Source organism: Lactuca sativa, chromosome 5 (assembly GCF_002870075.4).
Source record: "Lactuca sativa cultivar Salinas chromosome 5, Lsat_Salinas_v11, whole genome shotgun sequence".
NCBI classification, from domain to species: domain Eukaryota; kingdom Viridiplantae; phylum Streptophyta; class Magnoliopsida; order Asterales; family Asteraceae; genus Lactuca; species Lactuca sativa.
This window is the reverse complement of record NC_056627.2, coordinates 157,269,163-157,293,348: the sequence shown is the minus strand read 5'-3', so window position 1 is coordinate 157,293,348 and position 24,186 is coordinate 157,269,163. Positions and strand designations below refer to the sequence as shown.

The following is a 24,186-nucleotide window of genomic DNA, read 5'->3' as shown; positions in this document are numbered from 1 at the left end:
ATATCGGGTTATAGTGACTATTTCGAAAACAAATAAAAATTCAGTGACATCTTTAAAACTTAAACTTAGTTAAATGACTAAATAAACACAAATCAGAAAGTTAAATGACAATTTTTGATCTTAACCCTTAAATTTTAATCCATATATATTATCACTAACTATGTATACTAACTAACACGGTAGGTTACTGATTACTTGGTCATAATAACCATTTTGAAAACAAGTTAAAAATTAAATGACTTTTTAAAACTTAAACTTAGTTAAGTAATTAAATAAATACAAACCAAAAGATTAAATGACTAAACTTGATCATAATAACCCTAAAAAAAAAACACAAAGAAAACATTTACCTTTTTATGATTTAATTCTAAAATCTAAACCCTTCCATTCAGAACCGGGTGTCAAAGGGCAACAATCTACGGGGTAATAGTAACCCAGAATTCTACGGCTATAGGGTTCGAACAAACTGCGTGAAATCGGAGCGAGAGGGTTCGAAAATGGCAGCAAGTAGTAGCATGGAGGGTCTTATGGAGGACCTTCTCAATGTCGAGCTGGAGCTTCAAGATGTTCAAGGTTTCTCATTTCATCCCATCTTTTCTGCCTTCTTTTTTTATGCATATAAGAAATATATCCCCGCGGATGTAGGCATTTATATGTCACAAACTGTTCACTTCAAATTTGATACGTGATAGGTTATCATTGAACTTAAAAACGTACACAAATTGTCTTTCTTTTGGGTGGAAATTTTGAAAATCGCATCGACAGATTAAGAATGATTCGCATAGTATATAAACATAACAGTTACTTTACGTTCCAGATGAAATAAAGAACTTGCTTGATAAGCAAGAGAGGCTCTACGAGAAACAGTCAGAACTTAAGGCAGTGTTGGAAAGCTATCAAGGATCGGAAAATATTGATAAAGACGATGCTGCAGCTCCACCTCCACAACCAGAAAACTGGTCAGGGTCTTTTGAATGGGATAATAGAGCTGATGATATCAGATTCAATATTTTTGGCATTCCTACTTATCGTGCAAACCAGCGTGAGGTTGATTTTACTTCAATAATTCTTCAATTGTTCTTCAAATTAAATACTGATTAATAGTTCGATACATATGTATCAGATCATTAATGCAATCATGAGTGGGAGAGATGTTCTTGTGATCATGGCTGCTGGTGGAGGCAAAAGTCTATGCTATCAACTTCCAGCTGTTTTACATCATGGAATTGCTCTTGTTGTTAGTCCTTTACTTTCTCTTATTCAGGATCAGGTGCTTATTTTTGTTTCTGTTAATATCCTATATCCTGTACTATTGATTACCTGATTATAAACTATAATCAAGATTTTTATTGCTTTAGGTCATGGGGTTAACTGCATTAGGGATCCCAGCATCTATGCTAACCTCAACAACTAGTAAAGAACATGAGAAATTTATATACAAAGCTCTTGAAAAGGGAGAAGGGGACCTTAAAATATTGTATGTTACACCAGAAAAAGTTTCCAAAAGCAAAAGATTTGTGTCAAAACTTGAAAAATGTCACCATGCTGGACGTCTTTCCTTGATCTCAATTGATGTACACTCACTCTTTTTTTCTTAGTTTTTATAAAGAAATCTAATTTTGAAAAGTTAAGTTTCATATCTTTTTGAATTTTCAGGAAGCACATTGTTGTAGTCAATGGGGACATGACTTTCGTCCAGATTACAAGAATCTTGGGATATTGAAGACTCAATTTCCCAATGTTCCTGTTGTTGCTTTAACTGTATGTCTTTACTCACATATCCATCTCTTTTTGGGTTCCCATTTTCATAGTTTTACTAGAATAATGAACTTTAAAAGTTTTCATATTGTTAGGCAACAGCTACAAAGAAGGTCCAATCGGATCTTATGGAGATGCTAAACATTCCAAAATGTGTAAAATTTGTTAGCACAGTGAACAGATCAAATCTGTTTTACATGGTAATAAAGTTATCACTTTTCACTCTCTAAATTCTAATCATGTCTTTCATGAAATGAATCACAATACATTGTAAATTATTTAACAGGTTCGAGAGAAATCATCTGTTGGAAAAGTGGTGATTGATGACATTGCTGAGTTCATACAGAGTTCATACACAAACAATGAATCTGGAATTGTTTATTGTTTCTCTCGAAAGGAGTGTGAGCAGGTTCAAAGAATTATAATTAAATCTTTTATATGATGTCAAAGTGTTAATGAGAAAATTTTTAAAAATAATAGTTTGGAAATTTATACTTACTATATGCTTTTGTGTTCAAGAACTATAGGTTGCAAAGGAATTGCGTGAGAGAGGTGTTTCAGCTGACCATTATCATGCAGATATGGACGTAAATGCCCGTGAAAAAGTTCATATGAGGTAAATTTGATTATTTTTTATATCATTTATTTTTAGAAATTGTGTTTATTGTAAAAAATAATATGCTTTTTTTGACAGGTGGAGTAATAGCAAGTTGCAGGTCATTGTTGGAACAGTATGTTTTCTCGTATCACCAATATTTAAAAAAAAATTTATAATTCCAGTTAATGATTATAGATTTTTTTTGTTTTGTTTTTCTAACAGGTGGCTTTTGGTATGGGAATCAATAAACCAGATGGTTAGTACTGTTTTTTACTTTATATATATATATATATATATATATATATATATATATATATATATATATAAATTTTACAAAGTACATTGCTATAGTCAGGTTTGTCATACATCACAGCTTAGGTAAATCAATGGAGACTTACTATCAGGTTTGTAATTGACTAATTGTACATTTATACCCTTCCCATAAAGGCATTTTGTAAATTTTAATTATTTATTTTAGGAAAGTGGTAGAGCAGGGAGGGATGGACTTCCTTCTGAATGTTTACTTTACTTTAGGCCTGCTGATGTCCCACGACAGGTATGAATTGTTGGAGGGTATTTCTGTCATTTACATGATATCAAACACTCACCATTCTCCATTTTTCTTTAAAGAGCTCCATGGTCTTCTATGAGAATTGTGGGTTGCAGAATCTATATGAAATGGTGCGATTTTGTCAGGTTTGTGTTCTTTTACACATCTCAATGATTTTTCCATATTATTTTTTATTGTAAAATGTAAATTATTATTACTATATATTTTTCCAATTTCAGTCTAAAAGAGAATGCAGACGAAGTGCTTTCTTCAGACATTTTGCTGAGCCTCTTCAAGAATGCAATGGTATTAAATATTTATAATTTATATTCCATCATCTTATTATCATTATTAATTAATTGGAGTATTAAAATATTTACTCTTGTGGTTTTTTCTAAGAGCAGGAATGTGTGATAACTGTGCCTTTTCTTGTGAGGTCAAGGAAATCGATGTGTCAGGTATATGCTTAATCTAGTAAACTATATATATATATATATATATATATATATATATATATATATATATATATATATATGCATTTTACAGATATGCCCTTATTTATTTCAGGCCATGCAAAAGCTATTGTATCTTTGCTACAAGAAATACAAGAAAAGGATCAGAGAGCAACAATGTTGCAATTGGTTGACAAGTTAAAGGTTAAAAACAAGGAATTAGGTCAGTAATACTCATATCATATCTCCACAATTATTATTATTATTATTATTATCCATTTTTATAAAACTTTAATACCTTTTTAGGGTTTGAGTTGAAGAAGGATGAATTAGAGCAACTTGTGATTCAGCTTATTCTCCACAGGGTATTGGTAAGTATAAATGTATTATTATGATATTATCACCTTTAAATAAATTTGGTATAAGTTTTTTCAAAGAGTAAAGTTTATTTTTGTATGCAGAAAGAAGAATTTTCGCATACAGCTTATGCCACTAATGCTTACGTGGCAATTGGACCACTTGCTAAGCATGTTTTGCATGGTAAATTAATTAGTATTATAAATTTATAATCCAGTGATACCAGATTAAAAAAAATAAATGATTACACAGGGAAGAAGAGTATTATGCTTGAGGTTAGTAGTGGACAGAGGAGTAGTGGCATTGGAATTGCTAAATCCTCCAAACGTGGGAGAAACTCCGGATTGGAATCAGAGCTTGATAACTTGCGAAAGGAACTTGCTTCCATGGATGGAGGAATATTCCCTCATTCTATTTTGTCTACTCAGCAGATCGGAATGTTATGTTCTCAGAAACCAGAAACAACAGAACAGGTAAACATCTGAAACTGAAAGTGTCTTAGAGTTTATGATGGAATTGGGAAAGGAATGGAATGGTTCATTCCATTGTTTGATTTGTTTGATGGAATGGAATGGACATAATACACTGTTTGCAGTTGGAGAAGATAATTGGAAAGTTGAAGACACAAAAATATGGAGATAAAATCCTTGAAGTAATTGGAAAACATGAACCTAATGAATCACAAGGTCAAGATTCATCGAATGAAGAAGAACAGGAAACAAGTGTAAAGAGAAGTGCAAAGAGGCCGAGAAATAAAAAGGTGGTTGTCATTGAAAGCAGTGGAGATGAAAGTTAAAAAAAGAAAAAAGAAAAAAAGAATTCCTCGAATCTATAGAGGTTGATTTCATGATACCTTAAGTAATTGTAGGGTTGAAATATAATTTATTGAAAGTGTCTGTAACGTGATTCATTAAGATGTCCAGGTTATTGATTATTATTTACTATTGACTTGTTCAAGCAAAAAATAAATCATGTGTTTTATGTATAACTTTAACTGATTAAGTTATGTTGTATAGTATTATTTTTTTTAAGTAAATCAGCTGTCTTTTTTTGCAAAAAAATACTAGTATGATTAATGAATAAATCCAAAAAACAAAAAACATAAATATTGAAAAAAATAAAAACCGAATCTGAAGGACAGTTTTTTTTCCAAAGCCAAAAACCGAAATAATTAAGACTCTTGGTGAGTACAATTTTATTATGCATGAGTTTATGGTCAAGAATCAGGAGATGTAATCAAACTTAATATGGCCTCACTTAAAAGTAACCTTACATAAACCGTTTATGTGTTTTTTGTTTTTTAAGATATAAAACATTTGTAGTATAAGAACTACATATGTAAAATAAGAGGTGAATTAAATGTCTATAATTTAAAAGAAAAAAGGATAGTTTGTTTTTTAAAATCTATCGACTACATAAAAAAACTATAGTTAAAAAATTGATTTTTTTTATTGTATTGTAAAACTATGATCACAATATTGATTATGTTATGAAACTTTACCTTATTTATTCATCAAACTAGATATTTCATTCTTATATAATGATTTAATAAATAATATCTCTTTCAAAATATTATAATTATTTTGAATAATATTCAAATTTACCACAAGAAACTAAAAAAAAAAAAAAACTTTAGTTTATATACATTTCTATAATATATATATGCAAGAGTAAAATATCATTTCAGACATTTCCAAGAATGTTATTGTGCATCTCTTTTAATATAAGCCCTAATTCCTCATTTCAACATATCGTATTCTTTTTGTTTGGTGATTTATATATCTAAAACGTCTTCTCTTTTTATTAATTATTTAATGTTAATATATATATTTGGGAAAATGACTCTTGAGGGTAATTAACTTTTGCGTTTGTACTCATTTGGTCCCTTTCCTTTTTTTTGTATTCAATATACCATCAAACTTGTTGTTTATGTTCATCATAACCATTTTGACCGGCTTTTGACCTGTGATAGCCGGTCAAAGGGTTATGGTGAACATAAACAACAAGTTCAATGGTATATTGAGTACAAAAAAGGAAATGGACCAAATGAGAACAAACTCAACAGTTGATTACCCTCCTGAGTCATTTTTCCCGAAAAGTTAAATAAATTTAAAATTGCAAAATTATCAAAGACTACAACCTTCTTTGGCTATAACGTATATGAAGAGCGTTTCAGAGGGATAACTTCGTTAAAACATGGTCTATGCTATGTTTACTGTGGTTAGTTGTCAACACCTCTCTTCAAAAGAATATGATTGTATATGAGAGATATATTTATCAGTATAAACGTTTACCTCAAGGTATATTATGATGATGTGTCTGCAAAACAGCATGATATTGTACATATTGATGTTATATCTTATCCCATGAATTCGATTTTAAAACTAAGTAAACTCAAAAATCACAACACTTGTGATTCCACTCGTTTGTAAACTTGTCTAAAATCCATGATATGATAAATCATTCGATTGGAAATGTAAATGTAGTCATGAAATGCTCCTGCTTAGTCAAAATTCCCCTAATAAATATTCAAGTGCATTACAAAGTTGTACATGTATGAATAGTGTTATTTCGTGGGTTATGTTTTGAAGAGAAGCAAGAATGATTCTCATAAAGTCATTAATATCAGTAGGAGATGACGTGAGTTTTGCTGTAAATGAGTAAAAGGAAAATGACTCAGGAGGGTAACCAACTGTTGAGTTTGTTCTCATTTGGTCTATTTTCTTTTTCTTTTTGTACTCAATATACCATCGAACTTGTTGTTTGTGTTCACCATAACCCTTTGACCGACTATCACAAGTCAAAAGCCGGTCAAAAGGGTTATGATGAACATAAACAACAAGTTCGATGGTATACTAAATACAAAAAAAAGGAAAGAGACCAAATGAGTACAAACACAAAAGTTAATTACCCTCAAGAGTCATTTTCCCTATATATTTTTAATATGATTATTTTTTTTATTGTTAGAACATAATTCCTTATTTTATTGATATGATTTTCTTTGTTAAAACAAGAACAAATATTTTGAATTCAAATCAAGTTTAGGACAAAAAAAAGCTATGATATATGACTTAATAGTTGTAATAGTATTTTTTTTCTAGTAGTTTTTTTTTTTTTAAACTTTTATTATTATTTTATTTTTTTTCATCATTATAAATAGATTTTAAGAAATAGATAATGACACATATTTTAAAGAAAACATCTGCAGACTTTAGAAGTGATTTTCCAAGTCTTTTGGTTAAAAGAGGGTTTGTAAACGTCAAATATATGCGCTCTCTTTTAAAAAAACAAATAGTCCTCAAGCAAAACGTTTGTTAGACTGCAGGCAAAAGAGGACAAAAAAAGCTTTTGAGGAGAGAGAAACGACAATGCGTTGGCGAGAAGAGACAAAATCTATACATGCCGAGCATCGACATGATATTTCCAAATTATACCTTAGCCTTATCCCATACAACCTTAACCTTACTATTGATTGTGCCTAACATCACTTCCTTTGACCTCAAGTTATCTTGACCTCATTCTTGCAGGAAAAAAAACAGAACTATTTTTATTATATTTACTTTTTATATATAATGTCTCTCATTAGTTTTGGTTCTAAATCTACCACTGTTTATGAGTTGATTCGATTTTATAGGCCAACATGTTTTTTAATTATTTGCTTTAAAAACTTAAAAAAAAAGCCTTTACTTTGTGTCAATCTGTTTTCGGTTTTGAATACCTTTTTGATTTGATCAATAATGTGACAAAATTTACATAACAATGGTTGTATGCTCAACAAAGTCCATTCAAAGTTCAAACAATTTGCAAAAGTCCATTCAAACGGTTTTCAGAAAACGGGTCGGGTGGGACCCGATTATTCGATACGACACCGGTTTGAATTGTAAAAACTTATAAAGTGAGGGCTGGGATTTCAGTTATCATCACCACCCATCAGTTCGAAACCCTCGTCCCTTTCTTCTTCTCTTCTTCTATGCAAATACCACTCGCTACCCACAACCACCTCAACCAAGATCAACCACGCCCATGATTTCGACGAGTATTCATTGTTTGCAATAATTATGGCCTTGTTAGGTTTCTCAATTCCATTGAAGAAAAAACCCTAAGGTACGTTCAATTTCTCTGTTTTGCTATGCTCAGATGCATGTGAAGCTTGGTGGTTAGGAATTAAATCATCATGCAATCAGAAATGTTGTTTTTTGTTGGTAAATTTCAATTCAAACGTGTATTTTTACGTTGCGGGTGCTTTACATAGTAAATCTCTGGATACGTTTCACGTTCCTTTATTTGGGAATTGCGATAATGTTTAATTTTTTCTTCTAAATTTTTGTAGGCTCGTGTTTTGTTGAGGGGAATGAAATCATTTGACAGGAACGTTGAAAATTGTTGTGCGGGAAGTGATTATTGTTTGTTAATTATAAGTGTTGATTTATTAGAATGAGTGATGTTGTAACTGCTACAGTTAGTAAGAGATATGGCACAACAATCTTCTCGGCTCCAAAGGCTGCTAACTTTACTGGAGAGTATCCTTTATGTATTATGATCTTGCTTTTGCACTGCTTGTGTTTTTTAGATGTGTTGCTGTTTCATTTAAAGATGAAATGAATTTTTTGGTAATTTCAGTTAAACTTGTAAAATTTATTTCATAATTGAATTTCCATCAAATAGTCATATGTTCTGATGGTTATAAACACTTTCTTTAGGAACATGTCTCATACTTACTGAAATTTAGATGCTCTCATTAGGTAGGTGGATTAGGTTTGATGTATGTATTGCTAAAGGTCTGTAGTTGTACCATATATGATTTTAGTAAAAACATCACCATTAGGTAGTGATAGATGGATTGAGGGTGTTAAAGGATATTGAATTATGTATTTCTTGACCTTTTTAAAGCTGGCTCAACACAAGCTACAAGATTCACTGCAGCTCGCCAGATAGGGGAGATTGCAAAATTACATCCTCAGGACTTGAGCTCTCTGCTGCATAAGGTCTGTATTGTTGCATTGATTCTTCCTTTTTTTACGCCTATACTAATGCATCAAGCCTATTACTTATGTGTTCTCTACTTAATTTGGCAACTATTTTGTATGTTTTAGGTCTCTCAGTATCTCCGTAGCAAAAACTGGGATACAAGAGTTGCAGCTGCTCATGCCATTGGAGCAATTGCAGGATGTTTTAAACATTCATCTATGACAGAACTGTATAATCTTGTTGAGGCAAAGATGAAGGAAGCTGGCATAAGTTGTGCCACTGAGGATGAGGTTTTGTGGCCAAAGTCTCATCCCAAAATAAGTGCAAGCACTTCATTTCAGAGGTTGTTCTTTCTCACCCGCCTACTTCTTTCTTACACTCATTGATATTTACTTGGATGCCTTTTACTTTTGTCGATTGAACAGCTTCGAGCTCACTAAAGTGCTGGAATTTGGGGCTCTTTTGGCATCTGGAGGACAGGTACTACCTTTTCCTTTATCAAGAATCATTAGCTTAAACTTTCTTGTATCCGATCTTGATATAGTTCTCTTTTAGGAGTTTGAAGTTGCTAATGATTTTACCAATAACCCAAAAGAAAGATTGGCCAAACAAAAGCAAAATTTAAAACGGCGGTTGGGTATGTCATGAATTTGTTATTATCTTTGGTTGTATTTGCATCTGTACTTATAACTATTTGTTTACAGGAATGGATGTATGTGAGCAGTTCATGGATGTAAATGATATGATAAGAGATGAAGATCTTGTAATGCACAAACCGAATTCCATTGGAAGTGGCATGAATCCTCAATTTTACCTACAAAGACCTAATCGTAATGTGCAGCAGTTTGTTGTAGATATGGTACCTGGTTATAGACCAAGGAGGCCAAGTGCACGTGAAAGAAACCTCTTAAAACGCAAAGCCAAAATAAGTTCAAAAGATCAAACAAAAGATGTGTCAGGCACTCAAGAGCTCATTTCACCCAAATCCATTTCTCAAGATTCACCTTCTTCCAATTCGGTAATGATTATCAATCATCTTTTATTAGGTTAAATGCAGAAGTCAAATCTTTTTATCAATATTGAGTTATGGATGATTGGATGCAGATGTTTCCGGATTCTATTCCTGATGAAGAGAGCTCTGAGCATGAAAAAGATGGTACATGGCCTTTTCATAATATAGTTGAACAACTCATTCTTGATATCTTTGATCCTGGTAAGTTTCAGTTACTGGATCTTCTTTTTTATCATTTTGTATCGAGTTATTGTGTCAATATGTAATATTCTCGAATTATTCCCACCAGTTTGGGAGGTGCGACATGGCAGTGTGATGGCTTTAAGGGAAATCTTGACACATCAAGGTGGCTGTGCTGGCGTTCTTACATCAGACAGTTGTGATGACGTGTCACTAACAGAGTCAGAAGATAAGATTAAGAATGGTATCAAGAGAGAACGTGAAATCGATTTGAACATGCAAATAACAACAGAAGAAACTGAGCCAGTTCTCAAGAGGCAGAAGTCTGAAATTGCATCATTTGATCAGATGGATGAATTAGTCTCCACATCTGATATTGGATCCAATGGTGAAATAATTGCAAGCTCTGTTAAGGTTGAGCCTCATACAGAAGTTGCAGAAACGTTGCAGATAACAAATTCTTTTGATAATAAAGATTTAGTGGAAAAGGTAGACATACTGGAAGGCCTTCATGGAAATAATGAGCTGGCAAACTTGATTAAAAGGGCCAGAAATTCATCACTGAAAAACTCAGAACTTCTTCAAGATTGTGGAATTCGTTTCTTGTGTGTGCTGTCACTAGATCGGTATGTATCCTATACCCTTTCCTTGGACTGTTTCTTCTTCTTTTTGACTTAATTATGTTGTATGAAACATAGATGAAAAATGAAAAGAAAAAATAGTTGCACAGCACATCTATTAACTACTTGTCTTCATATCTTCAGTTTTGGAGATTATGTCTCTGATCAGGTTGTTGCTCCAGTACGTGAAACATGTGCACAGGCATTAGGAGCAGTGCTTAAGTACATGCATCCTATGCTAGTTCATCAGACACTGAATGTTCTTTTGAAAATGCAGGTAAATATCATGTTGCACCTTGTTTTTTTCTTTTAAAAAAGGTTTATTGGTTAATTTTCAATTGATTTTGTTTACTGATTCTTCCAGCGTAGACCAGAGTGGGAAATTCGCCATGGCAGTCTTTTGGGTATTAAATATTTGGTTGCTGTGCGCCAGGTAGGATTTTCGTGGGTCCCAAACATCACATAATAATTCGATTTCTTTTTTGCTTTTTCTTGATTATTTGATGTTTTAAATATCTTAAAACAGGAGATGCTTCCTGATTTGCTGGGGCTTGTCCTTCCTGCTTGTAAAGCAGGACTAGAAGATCCTGATGATGATGTGAGAGCAGTTGCTGCAGATGCTTTAATTCCCACTGCATCTGCCATTGTTTCACTTAGTGGAGAAATGTTGCATCCTATTGTGATGTTACTGTGGGATATTTTGCTTGATTTGGATGATTTAAGCCCCTCCACAAGCAGGTAGTTTTTAACTACTTTCTTCTCGACATTTCTATTTAAAAAAAAAATCTAAAAAACTTCTTGTATATTTTGCAGTGTGATGAATCTACTTGCAGAAATATATTCCCAGGAAGAGATGATTTCTAGAATGTTCTCTGCTTTCAAAGTAAAACAAGGATTTGATCTGAATGAGATTGTTCCTGTTGATGATCTTACACGTGCATCAAATTCTCAAGAAAATCCTTACATGCTGTCAACATTAGCTCCAAGATTGTGGCCATTTATGAGACATAGTATCACATCTGTTCGTTATTCAGCCATTCGCACATTAGTAAGCTTCTAACTAAATTCCTTTCTCCCTATTTGTAACATAAACATTAACTAAATTAATATGTACAGGAGCGGCTGCTTGAAGCAGAATACAGAAGGAGTATATCTGAATCTTCTTCCTCCTTTTGGCCTTCTTTTATACTGGTTGACACCCTTAGAATTGTCTTCCAAAATCTGCTTCTTGAATCAAATCAGGAAATTTTACAATGCTCAGAAAGGGTCTGGAGGTTGCTTCTCGAGGTGATTAATTTGACAATAACACTTGGTTTTCACATTCTTTCTTCACTTATACTCTTTTTACTGCACTTTAACGAGTGGGTGGGTATTTAACCATTGATACTAAATACTAATATACATGTGAATTAACAATTAATAGATTTGCTAAAAAAGCCTTTTTGAATTGATGGTAGTGTCCAGTGGAAGATTTGGAATCTGCTGCACGCTCATACATGTCATCTTGGATAGAGCTTATAACTACTCCATACGGATCACCACTGGATTCCACAAAAATGTTTTGGCCACTTGCCCTTCCACGTAAAAGTCACTTTAAAGCTGCAGCAAAAATGAGAGCTGTGAAGCTTGAAAATGGTCTTTACACCAATGTAGTCTCAGATTCCACAGAAGGAACTCTTCCTCATGATAGAAATGGAGATTCCTCTGTTAAAATAATCGTAGGTGCAGATAGTGAAATGTCAGTTACAAACACACGGATTGTTACATCAACAGCTTTAGGAATTTTAGCATCCAAGTTGCATGAGGTTTCTGACCAATATGTTTTTGATCCTTTATGGAAAGCCATCACATCTTTATCTGGAGTTCAGCGACAGGTGGCATCTTTGGTTCTGATTTCTTGGTTTAAAGAGATGAAGAATAGAGAAGTTTCTGGAAGCAAGGGACTGACAAATGCAAACTATGATACTTTAAAGAACAGGTTGTTGGAGTTGCTATCGTGCACAGATCCAGCTTTTCCTACAAAAACTTCACGTCTTCCTTATGCTGAACTTTCTAGAACCTATGATAAAATGCGAAATGAGGCATCTCAGCTTGTTAATGTTCTTGAATCATGTGGCATGATTGATGAGTCTAAGAAAATGGATGTGGATAATTTGACTCCTGATGATGCAATGGCATTTATTACAAAACTGCCATTGCCAAGTAGTGATGTTACTGGAGAAGATTCAGTTGGGAGGAATGGTCTTGATGAAGTAGAGTCTATAAAGCAGAGACTTTTGACCACTTCAGGCTACTTAAAATGTGTCCAGGTGTGTTTGACCTAAATTTCTCCTATTTGGGAGTTTTAACTTTTTATATCTTCATATTCTCTTATTTATGTGTTTTTTTTAAAACATTTTTCAGAGCAATTTGCATGTTACTGTATCGGCCTTAGTTGCTGCTGCAGTTGTTTGGATGTCTGAGCTTCCTGCAAAACTTAATCCAATTATATTACCCTTGATGGCCTCAATCAAGAGAGAGCAGGTATCTTTTTAAAGATTTATCTTTGGATTGTATCTTTTTTTCCCCATTAGGTCGTTCCTATAATACTTTTGATTGATCCATTGTTTGATTTCATAGGAGGAAGTAATACAAAACATGGCAGCTGAAGCTCTTGCAGAGCTTGTATACCATTGTGTGCTACGTAAGCCGGGTCCCAATGACAAATTAATCAAGAATCTTTGTGGATTAGTATGCATGGATCCTAGTGAGACCCCTCAAGCTGGAGTGTTGACTTCAATGGAGATTGTTGAAGAACAAGATCTCCTTCCTTTTGGAAGTAATTCTACTTCTACCAAACAAAAACCAAAAGTTCACATGCTTGCTAATGGTGAAGACAGATCAAAAGTTGAGGGATTTATTTGTAGGAGAGGATCAGAATTTGCTTTGAAGCATCTATGCAGTAAATTTGGTGCTTCATTGTTTGAAAAGCTTCCTAAGCTTTGGGATTGTCTTACTGAAGTATTGAAGCCTACTACCCCTGGAGATGAAATGCATGCTAGTCAAGCCATTGATTCTGTTAAAGACCCTCAAGTTTTGATAAATAATATCCAGGTAAAAAATTATTACATATGCTAAAGGGTAACAAGCAAGATCTTACTACATAAATTATTTTATTTATTTCAGGTGGTTCGATCTATTGCTTCAATGGTAGATGAGACATTACGCCCCCAACTGATGACACTCCTCCCATGCATTTTCACCTGTGTCCGCCATTCTCATGTTGCTGTGAGACTATCCGCTTCAAGATGCATCACATCAATGGCAAAGTCAATGACAGTCAACATCATGGGCTCAGTAATCGAAAACATAATCCCTATGTTGGGTGACATGGCATCTGTGAATGCTAGACAAGGAGCAGGGATGCTAATGAGTCTGCTTGTTCAAGGATTAGGCACTGATCTTGTTCCTTATGCAAGGCTGTTAGTTGTCCCTCTTTTAAGGTGTATGAGTGATTGTGATCATTCTGTTAGAAGAAGTGTCACACACAGCTTTGCTGCCCTTGTCCCTCTTTTGCCCCTTGCACGTGGTGTCTCTCCTCCTCCTGGATTGAGTGAATGCCTGTTGTCTAGAAGTAGTGATGATGCTGAGTTCCTGGAGCAACTTGTTGATAACTCACATATTGATGATTATAATGTTCCTACTGAGTTGAAAGTCACCCTGAGAAGGTATCAGCAAGAGGGTATAAACTGGTTAGCATTTTTAAAGAGGTTTAACCTTCATGGAATTTTATGTGATGATATGGGGCTTGGTAAAACCCTACAAGCATCAGCAATTATGGCATCTGATATTGTGGAACGAAGAGCTTCAAATAACAGTGAGGACCCTCCATCTTTAATCATTTGCCCATCTACCCTTGTTGGACACTGGGTATATGAGATTGAAAAATTCATTGATGCCTCTGTTATATCTTCACTCCAATACGTTGGTTCTTCACAAGAGCGTGTTGCATTGCGTTCACAGTTTCAAAACTACAATGTCATTGTAACTTCTTATGATGTGATTCGTAAAGATGTTGAGCATTTGAGACACATGTTTTGGAACTATTGTGTTTTGGATGAAGGCCATATAATTAAGAATGCAAAATCGAAAATCACATGTGCTGTCAAACAGCTCAAGGCACAACACAGGCTTATATTAAGTGGAACACCAATTCAGGTTTGTTTATTTGCTCATTGAATTGGAGATTTGATTCGTTTAGTTATTCTGACTGTGGTTTCTTTTATTCAGAATAATGTGTTGGAGTTGTGGTCTCTTTTTGACTTTTTGATGCCCGGATTTCTTGGAACAGAGAGACAGGTATGTTTTTATATCATTTACACTAATATAATCCCTATGTTATGCAATGCATCAGCTGCTTTTGGGTGTTTTTGTAGTTTCAAGCAACTTATGGGAAACCACTAGCTGCAGCTCGTGATTCTAAATGTTCAGCCAAGGATGCTGAAGCAGGTGTACTTGCCATGGAAGCATTGCACAAACAGGTATTTTTCCATCATCTGCCAAATGCCAATGCATGATCATGATAATAATAATAATAATTTACATATTGTAGGTGATGCCTTTCCTCCTGCGTCGCACGAAAGACCAAGTGTTGACAGATCTACCAGAGAAAATAATTCAAGATAGATACTGTGACTTGAGTCCGGTTCAACTTAAACTTTATGAACAGTTTTCAGGTTCACATGTCAAAAATGAAATTTCCACTATGGTCCAATCAAATGAAGCAGAAACAGAAACAGGGGAAGGGGAAGGAAAAGATGCATCCAAAACATCTTCTCATGTCTTCCAGGTATAACCTGATAATTGTGTGTCCATCTCTGTTCATCATGAACATATCAATATCTTATTACAAACAAATACTGTGTTGCAGGCTCTTCAGTTTTTACTGAAACTCTGCAGTCATCCATTGCTTGTGATTGGTGGAAAAATGCAAGACTCACTTCCGCGGATTTTACCTGATCTTTTTGCAACAAGCTCTGATATTAACTCAGAGCTTCGTAAACTGCACCACTCCCCAAAGTTGGTTGCCCTTCAAGAAATCTTGGAGGAGTGTGGGATAGGTGTTGAGGGGTCAACTTCTGAAGGCTCTGTTAGTGTTGGCCAGCACAGAGTCCTCATATTCGCACAGCATAAGGTAGGGTATTCATTCACGATTCACCAACACCTTCATCAGGTAGGTAATGTCTAATTTGTTTGATCATATATATATATATATATATATCTTTGTAGGCACTTCTGGACATTATCGAGAAAGACTTGTTTCATGTCCACATGAAAAGGTAAAAGAGTAATTAGTAATTACTACTGGTTTTGTGTTTGTAAGTAAAGAGGGATATTGAAAATGTTATATGGGTTACAAACAGTGTTACATATCTGCGGTTGGATGGATCGGTTGAACCAGAAAAACGGTTTGACATTGTTAAATCTTTCAATTCAGACCCTACTATCGATGTTTTGCTTCTTACAACACATGGTAAACCAACTCATCTTCCATTTTCCCAAATATATATGTTTTTTTCACCTATTTGTATTTTATCAATAATTATTGTTTGTGGTTGGCAGTTGGTGGCCTTGGTTTGAATTTAACCTCAGCTGATACGCTAGTTTTCATGGAGCATGATTGGAATCCAATGCGTGATCATCAGGTATGTAATATCTTGCAAGTCAAGTATGAATTTGAAATTTCAAAAGTCAAGTCAACCATGACATTTATTTTTGTACAGGCAATGGATAGAGCACATAGGTTGGGACAACGGAAGGTAGTGAATGTGCATCGTCTGATAATGCGAGGGACTTTAGAAGAAAAAGTGATGAGCCTCCAAAAATTCAAAGTATCTGTCGCCAATGCTGTCATTAATGCAGAAAACGCAAGCCTCAAAACCATGAACACCGATCAATTGCTCGATCTTTTCACTCCAGCAGATAATAATAATAATACTAAAAAGGTACCAACATTAACATTCCTTTCCATTTCTAGCCATATGCCGGTTTTGCCCCTATCTCAATAAATATATATATATATATATATATATATATATATATATATATATATATATATATATATATATATATATATATATATATATATGTTTTTTTCTTATTTCCAGGGTGCGTCCACTTCGGAAAACATGGATGGATTGGCAAAGGTGCCAGGTGGCGGAAAAGGCCTAAAAGCAATCCTTGGTGGGCTGGAGGAGCTTTGGGACCAGTCACAGTACACGGAAGAATACAATTTGACCCAATTTTTAGCCAAGTTGAATGCCTGATCCTGATGGAACTACTACTATTATTATTATTATCATTATTATTCACGATATAAAATCCTTTTCTTTTTGGTTTTTGCAATCATCAATCTAATATGGCGAAAACAAAAGCCTGTACAGTTACATTTTTTTGAGGCAGAGCTCATGATTTTGACAACTAGTTATTTTCTTCAGCCCTTTGGCTCTTTATTTTATTTAGTGTTTTTTTTAATCGTATACAGTGTAAGGGATAGGAATGGGTACCACTCACTATATTTGTATCAAATATGAGCTTCCAAGGCCACCAATGTCAATGTTTCTTTCTCTCTCCCTCTCTCTATAAACTAATTCATCTTCTTTAGATGTTTGTCAACAAGGAAAAACATGTTCTGTTTAATGTAATGTTTTATCATATGCCATATGTTTCTCTTTTCAACTAATCAGGATGTCTCAAGTTCATGTATACGAGTCTTTTTTTTTTCTTCTTTGAAAACTTATTTAATTGAATTACAGGTACAGTGTAATTTTGTAATACCAAAATGTATTTGTATACGGTATTTCCATTTGTATTAAATGCTCTGCCCGTTTTCAGTTTCCATTAATCTATACAACGATGTTTTGACTTTCTACCAATTACTCATCCGTATACAAAATATGACAGATTGTTTACTCATACATTACTTGTGGATAAACACATGTTGTAGTGTTACTTCCTCATAATATTTTGATAAACTCAAAACCGAGATACTTTGTCTAATATCCAAGAATTTTCTCACCCACAAAAGCTTGTAGAATGGCATCTTGTCCTTATGAAATTATATATGGCTTAAATCAGAAACAAAATATGGCTTATGTATCTTAGTTGCATGCAACTCATTCATTAAACTTATTGGGATTGTGTTGTAATATGTTTTTTAGAAGATTCAAAGTTATTGGGATTGTGTTTGTAATATGTTTTTTAGAAGATTCAAAGTTATGGGAAGGGAATGATAAAAGAAAGAGCACCTATTTATGGTGAAATTAATCTATATGCAGTTTCTATGTAACCCATTTTACTCTTCTATGACTACATATGTTGATGCATAAGTTAGTTCGGGTTGAAATGATAAAATAAAGAGAAAAAGACAAATCTCTAAATTCACTAAATATTTTCCAAAGAGAAAACGAAAAATTAAAAAAATGACCAATCTAACAACTGAAATCACAGATGAGCCTTAATGGGTTGTGATTCTCTAAAACAAAAGCTAGTTAGTTAGGGTTGTCTTCCATCCTTGAAGTTGAGGGTTCAAGTCATGTCGTGAACATATGTAGATTTAAGGTATAGTTTATGAGTAAGTTAGATTTGCCGGTTCAAAAAAAAAAGCTAGTTAGTTAGGGTTAATTTGGGCCAAATTAATTAATTAAGAACTTAAGGGACCTAATGTGTTAAATCACTAAACTTTGGACTTAAACCCCTCTTCTCCTTTATTGGCAACAATTTTGAAAAAAGAGAAGAAAAGGACAAAAGATTTGAAGAGAACCGGAGAACTAGATGCTTGTTTGAAGTCAAATCAAAGATTATAAGCTTGTCTCTCAAAGAAACTTAAAGTTAGGTAGGTTATCGACACTCATCTTCTCCGGTTCCCTTCTAAACTTTAAGAAAACTTATTAAATCCAAAAATAAAACATGATTTATGTTTAGGATTGAAGTTTAAGTGATAGGTTCATGTTTAGGATGCAAACCTAGCATCAATGTGTCATTCCTAAACTTCATAACCAATATAGATGTTTTTGGGAATTTTCAAGCCACAAATTATGTAGAATTAACTTGATCTACTGGATTATTATATTGATTGCTAAATTACACTTTAAATCAATGTGTCATTCCTAATCTCCATACTCATTTATAGATTTTTTGGGGGATTTTCAAACCCTAGATCATGTAGAATCAACATGATCTATTGGATTATCAAATTATTTGATTGATTGCTAATTTACACGTTGATTAATGCTTTTTATTAATTAATTTATAGATTGAATTTATAACATGAGATCGATGTGATAGAGTTTAGATCCCTTAAGATATAATGCAAAATAAGAAGAAAAAAAAACAAAATTAGAGCAACCAAGTAAACAATAAAAGTAGGTAAAACATAGAAGAGATAAAAAGATGACTGTATCAAACTTGGAGAATACTTATTTTTGAGCTAGACTCAAAAATACCTAGCACATAATTTTGAGCTAGATGAAATGATATATATTCTATTTGTTTGGCAAATGAATCCATCATTTATGTCATATCATGCACAAGCCTAGCTATATGATTATGCTATGAACATATCATGAGATGCCTATTGAATACATGGGTAAGTCATTGGATCACTATGAGAACATTCTAAGAGTACTTAAGAAGAACTAAGAAAATGTATATGAGATAATTAGTTTATAAGAAGATCTATATGTGAAGAGTTACATAAGATGCTAACTTCAAAACAAATATATATAATCATGAAATATAATTAGATTATGACTTCATTATGGAATGAAGTGTACGTTTTGTTGGAATGAGGTCCAAGCAAAACATAATAGCACGATCTACTAAATAAGAATATACAACTACTTTAGAGTTTAAAATCAAATGTGAGTGGGTGAATGAGTTCATTAAAAACTATGCTGATTTCTGCTATTCAAGGATCACATAGAAATATTTGTGACTTCGAGAGTATACTTAATCAAACTAATAAACTATATATCACATAGAGCACCAATCATATTGTGACATCCCCAAATTCACGGTCATTTTAAAATTTTTATTTATTCTTATTTTAAAATCAGAAAATCAGAGTATCCTTTTTGAAAAATAGTATTTGTAACATCCATAAAAATCAGGCCAAATTTAAACTTTTTAAAACATTTTCAAAACCAAGATTATTACAAAACATGTTTCCAAAATAGTATAATGTCAAAGTATCCCAGAATCAAATCATAAAAACATGAAATATGATGTCACACCCCCAAACCTGAACGGCGGAAACATTCGGGGGCGGAGGACGTCATGTACAGTATCATAACAATTGAATAGTAAAGAAAGTACACACCACCATAATATATATTTGAAAAGTTTACATGATTGTTGTATTACACGTTTCAAAAGTCAAATACAATATGAGGTTCCAAAAGATGTTATTAACGCCAGAGCATTAGTCCCCAGAGGTAGTTGCTAACCTGGTGTTTAGCGATTCCCTAAGAATACAAGTTATTTCAAAGAACAAATGTCAACAATTAAGTTGGTGAGTTCATAAGTAGTTATTTGAATAAATGCATGCCATTCGTAAGTTCACATTTGTTTCTAGAAAATCCGATATTTTCTCTAAAAAGAGTTATGATTGGTATATGTATAAAATGAATGTATTGAACCAGAAAAATCCTATATTTTCCCAAAGTTGAAAAACAGTCTTAATGTTCCAAGACTGTAACTTGTAAGTAAATATGTCATACTTAAAATGATGATGTATAGTTTTATTAGTGAAAAAACAAGAGAAGCTTGTATTTTCACGTAAAAATACCTAAAATATTACTTTTCCCGTAAAAACATAATACCATAATAGTTGTCTATCCTGTAAGTTTTCATAACCATACTAAGATGAATTTGCCTGCGACAACATTCTTCAGGCGTCATAATGTTATGAAAATTGTCACCCCACGGACTGTAACTAACAATCAGGGTGCGGGATCATCAGTCCCGTATAGATCTATACACGCTTATCACATTCTCCGGGTGGAGATTCTGGTTATAAAACAGGGCTTTCTTGTATACCTTGATAGGTACGAGGAAGATGAAATGCCTCACATATTCTCAACTAAGTCACGTATTTTTGGAATGATTGTGTTTGTATCCGAAATGATCATCCTTTTTTTCTAGGTTGATAAAGGCATAATAACGATTTGTATTTTCGAAATGAACCAAGTTATAGTGAAATGGTTACCTTGTTATGATATGTTATACAAACATATAAATAAAACATATTTTGATATATATAAACATATTTTATCCTGAGAGGCCAAAATAGTATTGTGAGATGTTTTGCAGACTAAGTTTCGATGACTTGATGTTAGTTTATAAAGTGATTTAAAACAGTTTGTTTAATAACACAACATGAAGTATAAAATAACATGGTGTCACAACTAGGAATTCTGATGCTTTGTAAACACTTAACAAGGATAACATTGTAAGTAAAACTTGAAAGCATGTATGATGCTTATTTAATGACAACAAAATTTCATCAAACAACCTGTACGAACACTCAAATAGTCAACAAAAGATTGGAAACCCTAGAAATCCTGGTTTAAGTCCAATATGGACTAGGATTTCATTATTGGGCGTAATGGACCAATAAGCTTCCAATTTGACTAGTTTGGGATTAGAACTCTTAAATGGGCTCTAATTGGACCCACTTTCATGAGACTTAACCTTTTTGGGCCTTATAAGCCTAAAATGGACTGGTTTATCTTTAATGGGCCTTATTGGGCCATAACAAATCCAATTAGCTTTAATGGACTCAAATCCATTCTCTTATGATGCTAGTGTGATAACTGTTGTTATACAAGAATTCAACTAATGGTAAGTTGATTTCCCACGCTTTACCAAAGTCTATTACACAAGTCTGTAACATGTATTCTAGGGTTTGGATAGCTCTCTCGCTCTGTCCATCAGTTTGTGGGTGATACACTGTACTCATATCTACCCTAGTCCCCAAGGCTTTCTGTAGTGATTGCCAGAATCGTGATGTGAATCTGATATCTCTGTCCGAGATAATAGATATTGACACTCCATGAAGTTGCATGATCTCCTAGATGTAAGTTCTTGTCAGTTTCTCCATCTTATCGGTCTCCTTGATTGGCAAGAAGTGGGCAGACTTGGTTAATCTGTCAACGATCACCCAAATGGTATCGTGACCACTTGCATCTTGGGTAGTTTCGTTATGAAATCCATGGTAATCTGCTCCCACTTCCACTCAGGTATTTCGGGCTGCTGGAAAAGACCTGAGGGTTTTTGATGTTCTACCTTGATCTTGGCACAAGTTAAGCACTTGCCAACATAGGTAGCAATCTCTGCTTTCATGTTTGGCCACCAATAGAGTTATTTGAGATCTAGATACATCTTATCTAAACTTGGGTGTACGGAGTATCGAGTCTTGTGTGCTTCATTCATGACCACCTCTCTAAATCCACCAAACTTTGGTGTCCAGATTCGGTTCATGAGATAACAAACTCCGTCAATTTTGATTTCTAAATTTTTGTCCATTCCTCTAAGTGCTTCACTTGTCATGTTTTCGGGTTTCAAGGCTTCTAGTTGGGCTTCCTTGATTTGCGTTGACAGTTGTGAATGGATTGTCATGGTTAGTGCTTTCACTCTTCGACCAGAGTACTCCTTTCGACTTAGGGCATCCACCACTACATTGGCTTTTCCCAGATGATACCGAATTTCACATTCGTAGTCGTTGAGTAGTTTGACCCAACGTCGTTGTCTCATATTTAACTGTAACATCCCAAAATTCAAGGCCAAACATTTCATTTTTAAATAAGTTATTACATAAAACCATCAGTATAAAAACATTCATAGTAATATCTCGTGTCAAACCAAAGTTTCAGTAATCAAAACATATTATCATAATATAATATCAGAGTGTAATCCCAAAGATCTCATGTGTAGAAAACATAGTGTGATGCGTTGCGATCAAACCGACTCCTTTTCTTTGAAAACGAGTACCTGAAACCAAAATTGTAAACCGTAGGCACAAAGCTTAGTGAGTTCCCCCATCATACCACATACCATACAAACACATATAACATACATACTGCCAGGCATATCTGGGTGCCCGACCTACCCCTTCGTCCCTCTCGACGGGTGACCTTACCTAACATATTTGGGTGTTGGCCTACCCCTTCGGTCCTCTCGACCGGTGACTGCCTAGCATATTTGGGTGTTGGCCTACCCCTTCAGTAACTTTTAACCGGTAACCGGGAGTTGGCCTCCTCTGTCATACCCCAAAACCAAGAACGGCGGAAACGTTCTGGGGTGGAGGACGTCATGTACAGTATCACAACAATGTAAAGTAGTAAACAAGCAACAACATCATCCATTGCATTAATAATATAATTATTATACAAGTGTGTTCTGTCAAATTTTGATAAACCCTAAAGCATAAATCAAAATGAAAGACGAGTCTTCAACGAGCTCCATCTTCCCTATTCCTTGCATCGGTACCTGTCTATGATGACCTGAGGATACAAGTAATTTTGAAAACGAGTATCAACTTTGAAGCTGGTGAGATCATAAGTATTTTAGTGTCTTAATTTGTATGTAAGAATTTGTATGTAATTGAATTGTAAGTATTGAAAATGTATACGAACTGTAAATGTAAAAATGTTTGTAAAACAACTGTAAACGTTTGAAAAACCCTAGAAATCCCTATGATTCCTACTATTATATGAAGTGTGTCTTCTACCAAGACATAACTGTTCTCAATGTAGTCTTCTACCAAGACTTAACTATTCTAAATGTTCGTTTCTTGTAAAAGTGTGTAATTTTCCCAAGTGTAACTATCATTATCAAAATATAGTTTTTACATTAAATGTTTAAGTGAAATGATCACTAAATATATGAAAAGGGGAAATTAATGTAGTATTGTAGTGTTGTATTATAGGAACTACTGCTGTACTAACTACCTTAAACCGGATTTATATTAAGGCATCATGTGATTAATTGTACCATGTTATCGACTGGTAACAACGACATACGAATGGTCGTAAAACGGAATGACGTTTGGCACCCGCAGACCTGCAGGTCCGTCTGTAGCTAGCAGCAAGGTGTAGGATAGTCAATCCAGTATAGATCTATACACAAACTCACGCTCTCCCTTCAAGAGACTCTGGCAACAACTCGGGCCATGACATTTAAGGCATGCTCCGATACAGTGGATCACAATTGTTAACGTATTCATGTAAATGTAATGTAATGAACTGTTCTAGATGTAATGTACGTGCTCTCTACCTAGCAAGTATAGTAATGTACTCGTTCTAGTATCGTTGTATATGTTCTCTTCCTAGTATAGTTGTATATGTTCTTTAGTATAGTTGTATATGTACTCATAGTAATGAAATGTTCTAGCTGTAATGTATGTGCTCTCTATCTAGCAAGTATAGACTCATGAATGAACTGACTCATTGTATGATATCGCGTTCTAGTAATAGTTCTAGTATCTTCCTAAACTACCCATATGGTAGTTTACTAGTAATCTAACTGGGACGTATGAACATGGATGTATACCCTTGTACCCAAGGGCATGGGATGAACTGGAAGACCTTTTATGACTATATATGTACACATGATATATAACTAATATTTAAACGACCTTCGGACGAGTACCC

At 33.9% G+C, this 24,186-nt stretch overlaps 2 protein-coding genes across 2 annotated transcripts; both read left to right on the top strand.

The window, feature by feature from the left end:
• The first annotated feature begins 387 nt into the window (after positions 1 to 387).
• On the top strand, positions 388 to 4,703 carry LOC111903465 (ATP-dependent DNA helicase Q-like 2). The gene is made up of 20 exons (XM_052764339.1): positions 388 to 573; positions 818 to 1,047; positions 1,124 to 1,270; positions 1,359 to 1,574; positions 1,657 to 1,761; positions 1,854 to 1,958; positions 2,045 to 2,167; positions 2,286 to 2,374; positions 2,453 to 2,489; positions 2,579 to 2,612; positions 2,708 to 2,760; positions 2,835 to 2,912; positions 2,987 to 3,052; positions 3,146 to 3,212; positions 3,311 to 3,364; positions 3,474 to 3,581; positions 3,665 to 3,729; positions 3,820 to 3,898; positions 3,968 to 4,188; positions 4,311 to 4,703. The coding sequence occupies exons 1-20, from the start codon at positions 498 to 500 to the stop codon at positions 4,509 to 4,511; spliced, it is 2,154 nt and encodes a 717-aa protein (XP_052620299.1). The 5' UTR covers positions 388 to 497; the 3' UTR covers positions 4,512 to 4,703.
• A 2,923-nt stretch (positions 4,704 to 7,626) lies between these two features.
• Positions 7,627 to 17,104, top strand: LOC111903473 (TATA-binding protein-associated factor BTAF1). The gene is made up of 27 exons (XM_023899240.3): positions 7,627 to 7,819; positions 8,046 to 8,235; positions 8,606 to 8,700; positions 8,809 to 9,026; positions 9,109 to 9,163; positions 9,239 to 9,320; positions 9,388 to 9,701; positions 9,788 to 9,896; positions 9,985 to 10,501; positions 10,640 to 10,772; positions 10,860 to 10,928; positions 11,022 to 11,233; positions 11,309 to 11,543; positions 11,612 to 11,782; positions 11,953 to 12,804; positions 12,899 to 13,018; positions 13,115 to 13,588; positions 13,661 to 14,692; positions 14,765 to 14,833; positions 14,911 to 15,015; positions 15,087 to 15,323; positions 15,405 to 15,668; positions 15,764 to 15,813; positions 15,898 to 16,007; positions 16,097 to 16,179; positions 16,258 to 16,479; positions 16,642 to 17,104. The coding sequence occupies exons 2-27, from the start codon at positions 8,187 to 8,189 to the stop codon at positions 16,798 to 16,800; spliced, it is 6,036 nt and encodes a 2,011-aa protein (XP_023755008.2). The 5' UTR covers positions 7,627 to 7,819; positions 8,046 to 8,186; the 3' UTR covers positions 16,801 to 17,104.
• The last annotated feature ends 7,082 nt before the right edge of the window (positions 17,105 to 24,186 follow it).